Source organism: Talpa occidentalis, unplaced genomic scaffold, assembly GCF_014898055.3.
Source record: "Talpa occidentalis isolate TD23 unplaced genomic scaffold, MPIMG_talOcc4v2.1 talOcc4.3, whole genome shotgun sequence".
NCBI lineage: Eukaryota > Metazoa > Chordata > Mammalia > Eulipotyphla > Talpidae > Talpa > Talpa occidentalis.
Genome location: NW_023603184.1, coordinates 137,132,682 through 137,146,667, shown reverse-complemented (window position 1 = coordinate 137,146,667; position 13,986 = coordinate 137,132,682). Strand labels below are relative to the sequence as shown.

The 13,986-nt window shown below is 48.8% G+C and overlaps 2 protein-coding genes across 6 annotated transcripts in view; one reads left to right on the top strand and one right to left on the bottom strand.

The window, feature by feature from the left end:
* Positions 1-421: 421 nt before the first annotated feature.
* On the bottom strand, positions 422-4,805 carry LOC119256212 (mitochondrial chaperone BCS1). Of its 3 annotated transcripts, none has more exons than XM_037524044.2 (9): positions 4,740-4,805; positions 3,611-3,736; positions 3,112-3,480; positions 2,888-3,027; positions 2,494-2,688; positions 1,866-1,929; positions 1,451-1,620; positions 838-955; positions 422-725 (listed from the first exon to the last, which is right to left on the bottom strand). In XM_037524044.2, exons 3-9 carry the CDS (start codon positions 3,429-3,431, stop codon positions 473-475), a joined length of 1,260 nt encoding a protein of 419 aa, XP_037379941.1. In that variant the 5' UTR covers positions 3,432-3,480; positions 3,611-3,736; positions 4,740-4,805; the 3' UTR covers positions 422-472. The 3 variants fall into 3 exon arrangements, with proteins under 3 accessions (XP_037379941.1, XP_054556064.1, XP_037379943.1); XM_054700089.1 differs by lacking the exon at positions 4,740-4,805 and adding an exon at positions 4,463-4,616; XM_037524046.2 differs by lacking the exon at positions 3,611-3,736.
* Positions 4,806-4,879: 74 nt separating this feature from the next.
* ZNF142 (zinc finger protein 142) overlaps positions 4,880-13,986 on the top strand; it is an 18,044-nt gene continuing 8,937 nt past the window's right edge. Inside the window, exons 1-6 of one of the 3 annotated variants that reach the window (XM_037524036.2) lie at positions 4,880-5,112; positions 5,379-5,552; positions 7,023-7,333; positions 9,642-10,241; positions 11,545-11,712; positions 12,896-13,720. In XM_037524036.2, coding sequence (XP_037379933.1) covers positions 7,057-7,333; positions 9,642-10,241; positions 11,545-11,712; positions 12,896-13,720 — 1,870 coding nt within the window. In that variant the 5' untranslated portion in view covers positions 4,880-5,112; positions 5,379-5,552; positions 7,023-7,056. Of the gene's footprint in view, positions 5,113-5,347; positions 5,553-7,022; positions 7,334-9,641; positions 10,242-11,544; positions 11,713-12,895; positions 13,721-13,986 lie in introns of those variants that run through there. The other 2 variants (XM_037524037.2, XM_037524038.2) reach the window with 2 other exon arrangements.

Below are 13,986 nucleotides of genomic sequence, written 5' to 3'. Positions count from 1 at the left end.
GGGTAGGAACTAGACCCACCTGCAGGATGCCCTTCCATCTCAGGGCACACAGTCTCACTCCAGCTGGGACAATTGAGACACACCAGTGAACCTTATGCACATCTGGTCATGGCAAAAACTGGAGTCCTAGGAGAAAATTCACACAGACTTGGGGAGAATGTGCACACTCCACACAGCCAGAGCCCTAGGGTGGGAACTGACTTTCTCTTCGTTACAAGGAAGGGCTATTTGAGCTCCTGCTGTATGTGTCTTTTTGTTTGGATGCCTTGAGGTGGGCTGCACTTGGTTTTTACTAGTCTCTCTCTTGTTGGTTATGACTCCAGCACATGTATATGTGGGTGTCTGATGGCCCCTGTATGCATCTGTGATCACAGCCCCTGCATTTTAGTCAATACATTAAGGGAGGTCAGAGACCAGATTAAGTATGGCAGGTATTTATTGGTTTACAAGTGTTTGTTAAGCAGCTAGATTGTCACCTCCTTAGAGACTCAGTATTGTGAATTGCCCCTTTGGGGTCATTTTTATACAGCATGAAGTAACCCTGCACCTGGGCAGGACTGATCTCAACTGCAGCTTGAAGAACACGATTCGCAAAGTCCTCAGCCAAGGAAAGTGCTTGTCCTGGATAGAACCTCTGGAACATCTGAGTGAGCTGCCAGTGTGAGCAATAACCCACGTATTCCTTAAAGTCTACTCGCCCGGGGCGTATCAGGGCAGGGTCCAACCTAAAAGAAGGCAGAAAAGCTGAGTCAGGCAACAGAACCACAAGCAGACCCTCCTGAACCCTCTGGTAAAGGGTTGCAGTCTTGTCTCAGTCTCAGAATACTTCACTCTTACCTGTCAACATAGTTGGTGGTCATGAACACAATGCGTGCCTCAGTGGAAGCCACACCATCCAGGGCATTGAGCAGCCCACTAAAGGTGAGGCGACCTAGACCTTGGTATTTTACTGGGTCTATAGGAAAAGCAGAAAGAAGCACGGATTGTCAGTCTCCTTCCACTCCCCACCATGTCTGCTTAACACCCATAGGCTCTGGCTGCTATGCTGGGCAGCTTCCATCAGTTCCCTGGGTTCCCACCTTCGTCCACTATTCCTCATTGGAAACACTCCTCCTCCAGGGCCTCCCTGGTGGCACAAGGGGTTAAGATGCAGCACTATGACGCTATCTGCAGCCACTACAGCACAAGTTTGATCCCTGCCTGGGAGGTGACCCACATGGCACAGCAGACCTCTCCTGTCTCACCCGCTGCTCCCCTCAGCAGTATATTTTGGTCAATTCACCTATTCCCCACTCTATCTCTGATGAATCCTCTCACCCTCCACACCTCTGGCCTGTACCCCAGTTCTTGTATGCATAAATAAATAAATCTTTTAAAAAAAAAGTTCTCCAGGACAAATGTAAAAAAGAAGAAAAAAAACACTCTCCCTCCCTTAATTGCCCTCACTTACTCTCCAAGGCCAAATCTCGACTGAGAAAAGCAGCATCCACGTCCTCCAGAAGTACCAGGCTTTGCTGAGGGGCCACGCTCAGCAGGTGGTTGAGCCGGTCATCGGAGAGGCTGGAATCTGTGAGACTCAGCAGGCAGATGCTGTACTCCAGTTCCCCAGCCAGGGCTGTGCTGTGGAGGATGGGATGACATGTGGTCAGCGACCTGGGAGTTCTGTCCCTGGGCCCAACTGCTCTTTCCTCACTACTACAGGGTGTGTCTCCAAACCCTCCTACCACCCTCCTACCACCCTACCCTGATATTCCATGTCTCATGTTTCTTCTGATGACAGTCGTTCATGTTTTTTTCCCTTTCCAACCCCATCAGCCTAGTTTGTTTCCAGTTTTCAGGTTAAAAGGAACTTTGACTCTACTCACATAAAACTGCTCTTTCCGCAACCAGGAGGCCCGTAAAGCAGGTAGCCACGTCTATAGGGAATACCTATGAATGCAGCCAAGATGATCATCAAGATCTAAAATGAATCATGTGCTCGCCCGAGGGCTGGCCACATATATAGCCAAGCCCTGCTCCCTGGAGGCCTGATGACCTCAGTATTGGAAGAACTCATCCCCACAGGCAACTCTTCTTTCCCCTTCATCTCTGGAAATTGAGCTGTCTAGAGAGCTTTATATTCACCCCATGTGGGCAGAGAACTGCCTGTTGCCTCCTGCTCTAATACCACATTAAAAATAGCTTTGTCGGGCCTCCCTGGTGGCGCAAGGGGTTAAACACTGCACTATGAAGCAATCCGCAGACTCTGCAGCACGAGTTCGATCCCTGGCCAGGCAGGGAGAAACCCACATGGCGCAGCAGACCTCTCCTATCTCACCAGCTGCTCCCCTCAGCAGTGCACTTCGGTCAATCTGCCTGTTCTGTTCCCCACTCTGTCTCTGGTGAATCCTCACTTCCCCACCCCTGCATCCCTGGCCTGTACCCCAGCTCTTGTATGTATAAATAAATCTTCAAAAAAAAAAAAAAAGCTTTGTCAAGACCCCAGCTCCTCACCTCTGTCAATGTACCACTTGGGGTTATCGATGAATTCCCGAATGTCTCTGACAATTCGGTCAGCCAGACCCTGTTCCAGAACCACAGAATTCAGTGGCCGACGGCGGCGTGGATAACCAAAGGAGCGCCATTCAGAGCCCACGGCTGTGTACATCACTGTCTTCCCCTCTTCCTGCTGCAAGGCTAGCGCTCGAGCTGGGAGGAGGCAAGAGGAGACCAAGCCAATAATTCCTCTTTTTGCCATGCAACTAGGCAGGGCTGCGCCCAAACAACTTCCTTTTGGCCCCCTGCTCCCATGAGCTCAGATCCTCCTATTGCTCCTCTCCAAGATTCTCTTCCTCTGATGTCAAAGCTTCCCATTCCTGCAAGCCCCTCTCCCTGTGCCATCCCACACCTTCCTCCAGGATATTGAAGAAAACCGTGCGGTCAGTGCCCAGGGCTGTGAGGGTGACAGATTCCCAAGGTGTCCCCGTCTGCAGATCTATCATCTGCATCTCTCGACTTCGTTCCACTCGGATCCATTTTCCCTGATACCTAGGGTTTAAAAGGGATGTGTGAACGGAGTGAAACCCAGTTCCCCTCATTCTCCTTTTCTACTCTTAGGGCTTCCAAACTTACCAGACAAAGTGGTTTCCAGGGCTGGGGATAAACTCAAACTTAGTGGAGATGCGGCCACTATCATGCTGAAGGTATGAAGTCTCCACACTGAGGTGCTGAGTACTTCTACTATGGCGGGTGAGCCAGCTAAGCAACCAGGCATAGCTCCTGTCTCGAGCAGGGACTTCCAGTGTAATCATGTAATGCCTTCGGAAAGCCAACAGGCCCAGCTGGGCGCCCTTCCGGGCCATGGCTAGGGCTGTGCCCACACCCACCAGCCCAAATCCTGCCCCAAAGTAGGGATTGTCCTTCAGGGCTAGAACAAAGTCTGAGAGGGGCATCTTGAATGGGAGACGATGAAACTTACAGGCCGTGAGTAGTTTTCAAAACCTGGGAATGGAGAGCAGTGAAGGTGGGACAAAACACAAGATTAGTTTAGAACCCGTACTCAGCAATCCCTCCCGCCTGCAGAAGCTGGGAGCGGGAAGGTAAGTGCTACTGTGTGCTTCAATATCCTTACTTTGTGGGGTAGGAATGACGTTGGAATGAGAGGGCTGAGACTCCAGGTCCCTCGTCCCATTTTGCCCTTCATGATCCTGTTCATACCTCAGTTTCCTGACAGGAACATGTCTGGAGATTCCTTAAACTTGAGAGAACAATACAAACGGTTTTCCATCAGAATAAGGGATGGACACATTATTTGTGGTTCCTGGTACCAGCTGAGATAGATGGGGCACCCCCTGGCTGAAGTTAGTAGGTGAAAAAGCTATTCTCTTTCATTCACCTGTCAGTAACCCCATGCTGTGGTTCCATGAGTAATGTCCTTCAAATACCCTCTCCTATCTATGCTCACCTCCTACTGTTGTTTATCCTTTATTATCTCGCAACTAAATTTCAGTTATTGAAATGACATTTTAATGGGTCTCCCCCCCTGCCTCAACAAACTGCTACACGCGAGTCCAGAGCTTTCTTCCTAAGTATCTGCTTCAATTCTGTTAATTTGCACCTCCAATAGCTGGCTCTCATCAGCTTCCTGAATTAGGTAAAAAAAAAAAAAGAAAAGAAAAAAAACCACCTGCCTGATATTCAAGGCCCTCCATAGCAAGGCACCCGTCAACCTTTCAAGACTTAGCTTCTAATACCTGCCTTTGAATAAATATGCCAACAATTTCCCACCTCCACGCTCAAGCAGTTCGCCGGGCCCAGAATGTCCATTCTTATTTCCTCCACTCGCTCCAAATGAAGTCCCGCCCACGCCTGCCCATCTGCTTCTTCATGCAGATTTCCCTGATCCCTGCTCCACTACTCCCAATAAAACATGGTCCGGTCTAATTCTAGACCGTAAGATCCCGAGGAGCTGGGGCCAAACCACCTCTAGTAAGTTTCTCCGACCACTTTGCTCGGCACCAGGCACGCTGGGTGGTGAGCTGACATCAGTGACCTCAGCTGAGGTTCGGAGCAGGATGCAATTCAAAAATATCTGCGCATGGAAGGCCACGGACAAAGCCCTCCCCGCTCCCGATCCTTGCCGGGCGCCCAGAAGCCCCCTCCCGAACCCCCTCCCGAACCCCCTCCCGAACCCCCTCCACACCCCAGGCTCGCGCCTCCAGCAACGTGGTTTGGAGTAAAGCGTCCCTCCGCCCCCTTACCGCCATGACTCTCTGGCCCTCCCTCTCCATGGTTTCACCCTTTGCTCTTGAGGGAAGAGCCGCTCGACCCCGCCCCCGAGTTCTCCCGTCTACTTCCCACCACACCCACCGAGGCGGCTGTGCCGCTCTGCCCCACAGCTCTCGATGGTACTTCCAGCGCTTCACGGCCGGAGATGGGAGGGAGTCGCCAAAAGCTACGGGAAAACCATAGAGTACTCCGCCAGCCTACTAGAGGAGGAGAGAGTGGCCGCCACCGGCCCCATGTCCTAGAGGCGCCTGGGCTGGAGGCGGGCGCACAAAGGGAGTCCCGGGAGGCCTCGCCCGCGGCCGGCCGACCATAGAGATGCGGCTCCTGCCGGCCTCGGGCCGGGAGGTGAGTGAGCGGCTGCGGGGCGGGAGCTAGGAGGGAGTGCGGGTGGAGCCAGCCGGCGGCAAAAGTTTCTCGGGCCCCGAGATGAGGGGGGACCTGCGCGGCGGGAGTCCGCGGGAGGAGGTGCTCGAGGGAGCGCGCCGACGAGCGGGGCGCGGGCGCAGCACCCCTGCCGCCCGGGCGCCGCAGCCGCGTCACTGCCCCGGGTCCCGCCCGGGGACCCGCTGCCTCTCCTCAGGACCATAATCCTGACGCTGCTCCGTCCCAAGCCTTGCAGATCACAAGACGGCTTTCCCAGCGGCCGGCTCTGATGACTCCCGCTCGCGCACAAAGATGTGGACGCTGTCATCGCCTCCACTCTACGGAGAAGAAAGCTGAGGCCCGGAGGAGCGAGGTGGCTGCCTCTGCCCAAGGCCACGCGCCGACTCCGAGCTCACAGGCAGGTGGGAATCCAGGCCTTGCTCCCCAAGGCCTCGCCCTGGTTTAACTCGTGCTTTGTCTTCCTCGGTGGCCCCAAAGATAAGATCATTTCATCTCATGCCCACCTGTCTCCTAGCTCACCCCGCCTTCCATCGGCTGAAGGTTCTCAGTCTAAACGACCCCTACTCCTCCTTGGGTCCCCGCCGAGGCCGTGTAGACTGAGCTGGAAGGTTTCCCCAGAAAGGGGTAATATTCATTCAGAGGAGGCTGCGGTTTCCAGAGGAATCTCTGACCCCGGAAGTGCACTTCCCTGCTACAGTCTGAATCCTGATGATCAGAGGTTTTGTGTGGCGGTATTCTCACCTGCAACCTTATTTCCTAACCCTAGGCCCTTATTCGACCTCTGTGATTTAGCAGTTTTCTAGCTTAAACTAATTTAAGGACTAATTTTAGGACTAATTTTAGTCCTATATAGCAGGATATGCAATTAGGTGGCATTCATTTCTCAGTTAGTTTCTAGTTTCAATATGGGGCCATAGTCAATGAATTTGAAATCTTTTCCTATGTGTCACTATAGATAAACAAAGACTGGTTTCGTATCTTGGTAGGGACCTAGCTTTGCTCTGATGCATCTCCTTGACTACAGTTTGTCACTAGACCCCTATTTGTCTGATTTGCATAGATTGTTGGTGGTTTGTTTTCTATGAAGTGCACATGTCAATAAATTTCACTTTAAAAGCCCAGAGTCTCAGGAAGGACACTGATAGATAAGCCGATGCAATATGGCAGTTTTTGATAGAGCTATGTACAAGGTCACATTAGGATCCCAGAGGGAAAAAGTAATTTAGATGAAGAGCATCAGGAAGCCCTTATCTGTTCAGATAGATGCATAAAGGATTGTTCAGAGTTGGTTGCGAGTTGGTTATTCAAAAGAGATGGAGAAGGGGAAATGCCAGTGGTGGTGGGCAGGGGAGGAGGTGTGCAAGCATGTGGAAAGCTGTGAAAGCAAAAGGCAAGATATTGTTATGTCAGGTTCAGAGATCTGTTGAGGGGAAAAGTCAGCAGAGGCCAGATCATGAAGAAAACGCCTTAAACCCATGTTAAGGAGTGATGTCACAAAATATTAAGAGGGACAGGACCTCTGAGATTCCCTTGGCCCCACCCAATTTTGTTGCAGATAAGAATATTGAGACCTAGATTGCTTAATGATTTGACCAAGGTACAGAGGTCCAAGAAAGAAACATAAACTACAGTCTTTTGATATATTGGTTGAAACTTGCTGGCTTCTCTCCAAATTACCCCTACTGTCATTTTTGTGCTTTTTGTTTTAAATATTGTCATAAAAAATCCTTTATTGAGATTAAGTAGGTATGGCATGCTGCTGTGCAAGCAAATACCTAATTGGGCAGGCATTGGGTTATACACCCATACCAGCTGGGAAGAAAGAGCAATGTAATTATTCTGTTTGATTTCTCTTCTGGTTGTTTTATCAGCACTTAAGAGGCTACAACATAGAAGTCGGTTGTAATGACAGACCCTGTATTGGACACACAGCCAGCCAACAGTACTGAGGAGATGGATGGACTCTGCCCTGAACTACTGCTGATCCCCCCACCTCTCTCTAACCGTGGAATCCTGGAGCCCACACAGAGCTCCTGTCCTGCGAACCCTACACCTTTGACAGCTGACCCAGGCTGCCTGCTGGTAGAGGCCACAGCAACTGAAGAGGACACAGGAAACATGGAGATCATTGTGGAAGCAGTAGCTGGAAACCTGTCCCCCGGTGCTCCTGGAGAGTCCCCAGGTAGAAACACAGCTGTTAGCAGGCCATTGGAACAAGCAGCCCTGAGGTTTTGTCTGTGCTATTTTTGATCCTTCTATATAAATATAATGAGAATCCAAGGTAGCATCCTATTTTTATACTTAGAGATGTTGTAATTTGCTTTGCAGTTGGTAGATGTTGATTGAAAGCTGGCGAGGTATATACAGCCTTGTAACAGGCTCTTGGCAGAGTCTGTACCTGCAAGGGCTTCACATTTGCTGGGCGGTAATCCAGAAGGGAAGACCTTTCTGACACCTTCGCCTGATTCTGACTTTGTCCTTACTCCTATACACCTTGGGGATTATTTCCCCCATACTGCTCTTCCCACCCAGGAACTACAGCCAGGGATTAAGCAAAATGCCCAGCCTCCTTCTACTACCCAGGGTTTATCAGGGCTCTGCAAGCAGTAATCTGGTATTTCCCTGCCCTAGTTTCTTGTGTCTAACATACATTACTGATCCAAGGCATGTTGTTAAGAACAGGAGTTGAGTATTGGTATTTATGCTGAAAGACTCTTCCCTCTATTTTTTCCATGTCTACAGACTTATTTTTAGGTAATTTCCCTGTTTTTTAGCTGCCATCCTCCAGCTACAGTTGTCACCACTTCCCTTGACAGAGTAGTATAGTGACAAAGAGCACTGGAAAAGATTAGCTAATTTACCACATATTATTTCTAAACTTAAATAGATAGAAGAAATAAAAAGCAAAGAGATTTCACAATAAATAAGAGCCAGTAATCTTTAAAATTTAAAGACACAGTAAAAGAAACAGTATTTTGTAAAAAGGAGGAAAGAAGCCTAGCTACAATTTGCTAAAGAAGAAAAATAGTCAACAACTATAAGGATGTTCAGTTTTACACATAAATTCCAGTTAAAAATAACAGATGCCATTTTTGTTTTTCAACTTTGGAAAAAATTAAACATTTTTTAAGAATAATTTGTGTTGTTAAGGCTGTGGGAAAATTGATGGAGAGTATAAAGTAGCATAATTTTTTGAAGGTCAGCTCATTTATATAGCTTTTTTTTAAACAATTTTTTTAACAACTTTTAAATATGCATACTCTGACCCAATAACTCCACTTCCAAGGATATGTCCTTTAGAAATGTACACACATGCAACAAAGGATATAGAGATAAGGATGTGTAAGAGCAGCTTTATTTTGTTACAGTTGGGAACAACCCAAATATCCACCACTAAGAGCAAAAATTTCATTTTGATTTCTCTGCTCTGAAGTGTCATGAACTGGACACTGGTTATTCTCTCCTTGTGTACTTTTACATCATTTGACTTGTTCTGAATTTTTGTTAATACAAAAAAATAATAAAAAAGGACCATCAGAATAAATGTAGGGCACACCTGGGCTTGAGTCACAGCTCCCCCATTAACAAGCATAATGATCTTAACCTTGAAGAATCCCTGGTCGCTTTTCTCGTAGGGCAGTTGGAAAACCAAACAAGAGTGTTTCCCAAGCCTTTTCCTAATCAAGGTCCCTCCCATTGCTTATGAAACGGCAGTGATTCTTATGAAAGTGATTTGACTCTTTTCAAAAGGGTCAAATTTTCTCCATTTTATGAATTACTGTCTCTGAAAATATCTTTGTAGAATATGAAAGTAATACTTTGTCATTTACATTGCAGATATTACCCACAAATTGTCGTTTTCTTCTTTTGGAAGTTCCTAATTTTTTTTTTAAATATTTATGTATTTATGCATACAAGAGCTGGGGTACAGGCCAGAGATGGGGGCGGGGGGTAAGAGGATTCCCCAGAGACAGAGTGGGGAGCAGAACAGGCAGACTGACTGAAATACACTGCTGAGGGGAGCAGCGAGCGAGTCAGGAGAGGTCTGCTTCACCATGTGGGTTGCTCCCTGGCCGGCTGGGGATCAAACTTGTGCTGCAGAGTCTGCGGATTGCTTCATAGTGCAGTGCTTAACCCCTTGCACCATCAGGGAGGCCCCAGTTCCTAATTTTTTTGTTTGGGCCAAATATTTTACCTTTTCTTAATGCTTTCTGGATTTGGTTAATGCTTGTTATATTGATTTAACAAATTTTTATTAAGCACCTGTTTTGCGCCAAGTACTGTGAAGCTACTAGGAATCCAAACACATGTGTAAGATAAACTGGCCCTGACCATATGGGGCTTATAGTCCCGGTGTAGAACCAGACTTAAAGTCCATTTCCTGTCTACAAATATTAAAAGATTTACCTACATTTTCTACTAGTAACTAACCCCTATGAGTCTCATTCCATCTGATTCTATGCCTTTCTCTGTCGGTCCTCTGCCTGCAGGTGTCCTGGTAAAGGTGGTGGAGGTGTACTTCTGTGAGCACTGTGAGCAGAGCTTCGCAGAGCCCACTCTGCTGGCCCTGCACCAGTGCACTGAGACCCTTATACAACCTGTGCAGGACCTCTCTAATCCCCCATGCTCTGTAGAGCTGCCCCCCAGCAGCCTTACTCTACCTAGCCCTCTACCGGGCCAGAGCCCACCAGATAGCCCCCTGCCATGCCCTGTGTGTAGACAGGAGTTTGCCCAACCCCAGGCCCTGAAGAGCCACTTCAAGATTCACCGGGGCACTCCTGACACCTTCTCCTGCCCAGAGTCTGGCTGTGTGTTCTCCATTGAAGATCGAAAGGGTCTGCAGCACCACCTGAGGCAGACCCACAGAGTGGTTCCTGTGCCCTGTTCTTTCCGGGGGTGCCCTCTGCTCTTCGGGAGCCAGCAGGGCATGGAACTGCACCGGCAGGCCCATTACCCTTTCCACTGCAAACATTGCAGCTTCATGGGCTCCAACGTCAAACTCTTCCGGCAGCATCAGAGGAGCCATGGGGCCGGGACACAAGGAGAACTGTCTGCCGTTCAGGGTCTTCCATCCCAGGAGCTGCTGCCAGGTATGAGACCAAGGGCCTAGCTCTACCCTGCCTGGAATGCAGCCATAGTCAGTGTTATAAGAGAGGCAGTTGTTTCCAGTGCATGAATGTGCATGAGGACAAGGGAATCCAGAGCAATGGCCCAGGAGGGCAGAATAACTAGATCACATGGAAAAGGCGTCTAGAAAGTTGAATATACAGAACAAAGAAGCCTTTGTCCATAGAGTAAGATTTGGCTTACTGTGGCCTTAAAAACCAATATTTTTTTCTGATCCATTTCAAAATTTTGTGAAGGCAAGAGCTGAAATGCCTCATTAGTGACTGGTGGAATACCAAGCGCTCCAAAGGCAAACAGGATAAAAAAACCTTCAAGAAGAGGTGCTTCACTGAAGCTTACTCCTCTTAGTCTCAAGAAAAGGGCATAGGGTGAATAGAGGAGCAAGAGGCTCTAGAAAAACTGAGTTCTGAGAAGTGAGGGTTCTCATTCATGAGAGAATTTGACTTGCTAGTTGTGCTCTGGGGTCCAAAGATAAGACTCCTCTTTCCTGGGAAATAGTCATGTGTCTTTGCCTTACTGAGACAGCTGCCTCTTTTTTTTTTTTAATTTTTTTTTTAAATTTATTTATACAAGCACTGGGTACAGTCAGAAACATGGGAGGGTGAGAGAATTCACCAGAGCCAGTGTGGGGAGCAGAACAGACAGACTGACGAAATACACTGCTGAGGGGAGCAGCAGGCGCGGCAGGAGAGGTCTGCGCACCACATGGGACCCTCACCAGCAGCCGGGGAATGAACCGGCTCTGCAGAGGCTGTGGGCAGCTTTGCAGCCCAGCGCTTAACCGCTCTGCCACCGGGGAGGCCCATGCCTCTCTTGAGATATAGATAAAAGGAATGAATTTGAAGGGACAAGGTATGATCCTGAATTGCTGAGTAGGGTTTCTCAGTAGAACATTATAGAGGCCAGCATACATTCACCTTCACTGAGCCACCAGCCATTAGCCTTGGGACCCTGAGCCAGTAAAGTTCCATGCACATTCTGTACCTCTCAGCCCCTATCCCCACTCCAGTGACCTCAAAGTTCTTACCTTCAAAGGGTCTGAAGATGGTGTCACCTGAGGTATGATTTACTTTAAAGAGCAGCTTTACTGACAGCTGAGCGCCTGGTCTTCCTACCCCTATCTTCAGTGGGTATAAATTTATATTCCTAGGTCCCAAGATTCCTTTATGAAATGGGGAGATTATTCTTCGAGCCAGTGAGAGAAATACAAACATTCTGTGTAGTCATTGACTCCTATAGAATTCATCAAGTTTTATATGTTTCCAGCTCCCAAACTGCCCCCTGGGGAGGGACAGACTTTGGAAGAAGCATGTATGCCCTTGCCTGGGCGTGAGTCAGCTGAAGAAGAGGATGTAGAGGAAGAAGAGGAGAGCAGCACCCAGAAGGAGTCCCAGAAAGCCCGGGAGAAAGACGAGGGGACACAGCAGTTAGAAGGTAATAACATGATTGTACTTGAGCTTCTCATGAGTGGGGAAGAATGGATTGTGGAGAGCTTGGCATTCAGGTGTTAGGATTTTGCTTTCTAGACTTTGGTCAGAGTCTTCAAGTTCTAATGTTCCACACTGACATTCTAGTGGGCACATGATAAATAGACAAAGACTATAGTACACAGGGTACGAGTAAATGGAATTTGTTCTCCTAGCCTGGATTTTCTCAGGCAGAACGCTCTTTTGTAGGCAGTGAGAGGGTGATATCCATAGTATGAAGCTGCCAGCAGTTACTGGTTATCAGCAGCCTGGCACTGACTGGCAGTGAGCCCTTAAGGTTTCTTTTCCCCTGAACCCTTGCTTCCCAGTTTTCCAACTCAGTAGAGCACCATTGGAAACCCACCACACACAGAACACATTTACTGTCAAGTGAATAGAAAAGCTCTGATTGCATTTACTCCTAGATCTCTATGTTCTAGAACTTAGTCTGCCTTTCAGTGTGAGGAAGTAGGAGTACTTCTCTTCCTTTCTGCTTATTCCCTATGGGCTGCTTTTCCTTCCAAACAACTGCCCTGATCGTTCTGCCTGCCCCAGGAACAAGTACAGGAATGTTCCATCCAGATTGTTCTTTTAAAAAAAAAAAAAAAAAAAAGATTTATTTTTATTTATTCCTACAAAAACCAAGGTGTAGGCCAGAGGTACGGGGTGAGAGGATTCACCAGAGACAAAGTGGGGAGCAGAACAGGCAGATGAAGTGAAATACACTGCTGAGGGGAGCAGCAGGCGAGTCAGGAGAGGTCTGCTGCGCCATGTGGGTCAGCTCCCTGGCAGGGATCGAACTCAGGCCTTGTCAGTGATAGCACTGAGCCTACCCCCTGAGCCACCAGGGAGGTCCCCAGATTGTTTTTTGGAGCAGCTCTAGACAAAGGCTCAGGAATAGAGAGGACCTGGGTAAAACATTTCAAACAGGCCCCAGCAAGTTCTGAGGAGTCCTTGAAATGTTTCTGTACCTGAATTTCTCATCTTCTTTGCGTCTACACTGTTTGCGGTGCCATTGTTTTGTTCCCTGCGAGAAAAGAGAAAGGCCACCCAGTGTTTGTGTCTGGGCGAATTGTGGTTCTTCCATTATCTACCAGCCTCTGACCTATAAAGGAATCTCTTCCAACCCTCTCTGTCTTACCCTCTCCCAGGAGATGTGGCTTCTGGCACCGAATCCCTCTTCAAGACCCACATGTGTCCAGAATGCAAGCGCTGCTTTAAGAAGCGGACCCACCTGGTAGAGCACCTGCATCTCCACTTCCCAGACCCCAGCCTGCAGTGCCCCAACTGCCAGAAGTTCTTCACCAGTAAGAGTAAGCTCAAGACCCATCTGCTGCGGGAGTTGGGCCAGAAGGCGCACCGCTGCCCACTCTGCCACTACAGCGCAGTGGAGAGGAATGCACTTAACCGCCATATGGCCAGCATGCACGAGGATATTTCCAACTTCTACTCAGACACCTATGCCTGTCCTGTCTGCCGTGAGGAATTCCGCCTCAGCCAGGCCCTTAAGGAGCATCTCAAGAGCCACACAGCAGCAGCTGCAGCAGAGCCGTTGCCCCTTGGCTGCTTTCAGGAAGGCTGCAGCTATGCAGCACCTGACCGCAAGGCCTTTGTAAAGCACCTGAAGGAGACCCATGGGGTGCGGGCTGTGGAGTGCCGCCATCACTCGTGTCCCATGCTCTTTGCCACAGCTGAAGCCATGGAGGCCCACCACAAGAGCCACTATGCCTTCCACTGCCCCCACTGTGACTTCGCCTGCTCCAACAAGCACCTGTTCCGCAAACACAAGAAGCAGGGCCACCCTGGCAATGAAGAGCTGCGCTGCACCTTCTGCCCCTTTGCTACCTTCAATCCAGTGGCTTACCAGGACCATGTGGGCAAGATGCATGCTCATGAGAAGATCCACCAGTGTCCCGAGTGCAGCTTTGCCACTGCCCACAAGAGGGTGCTCATTCGCCACATGCTGCTTCATACTGGTAAGCTGGCCTCTATCCTTAGATTAAAAACCGTCATGATAATGATGATGATGGCTAAGATGAGCTTTTGCTGTGTACCAGACACATGAAGGCCTTTGGAGACACTGTCTCATTTAACCTGGTATTCTTAAGCTGAATCTAGTATTTGGAATTTCAAATAAGCCTTGAGTGTCATCAGCTAGAAACTGTCAATACTGGATTTGAATCCAGGCAGTCTGATCCAAAACCTGTGTTCTAACCCACTGTGCTGTTATGCCTCACCCTTA

What these genes read in the sequence shown, in the direction of transcription:
- LOC119256212 (XM_037524044.2), bottom strand. Translation starts at nt 3,431, where the DNA reads ATGCCCCTCTCAGACTTTGTTCTAGCCCTGAAGGACAATCCCTACTTT. An exon ending in TCGAGATTTGGCCTTGGAGA is followed by an intron (nt 956 to 1,450) that starts GTAAGTGAGGGC and finishes CTTTTCCTATAG; the next exon opens with ACCCAGTAAAATACCAAGGT. An exon ending in ACCACCAACTATGTTGACAG is followed by an intron (nt 726 to 837) that starts GTAAGAGTGAAG and finishes GCCTTCTTTTAG; the next exon opens with GTTGGACCCTGCCCTGATAC.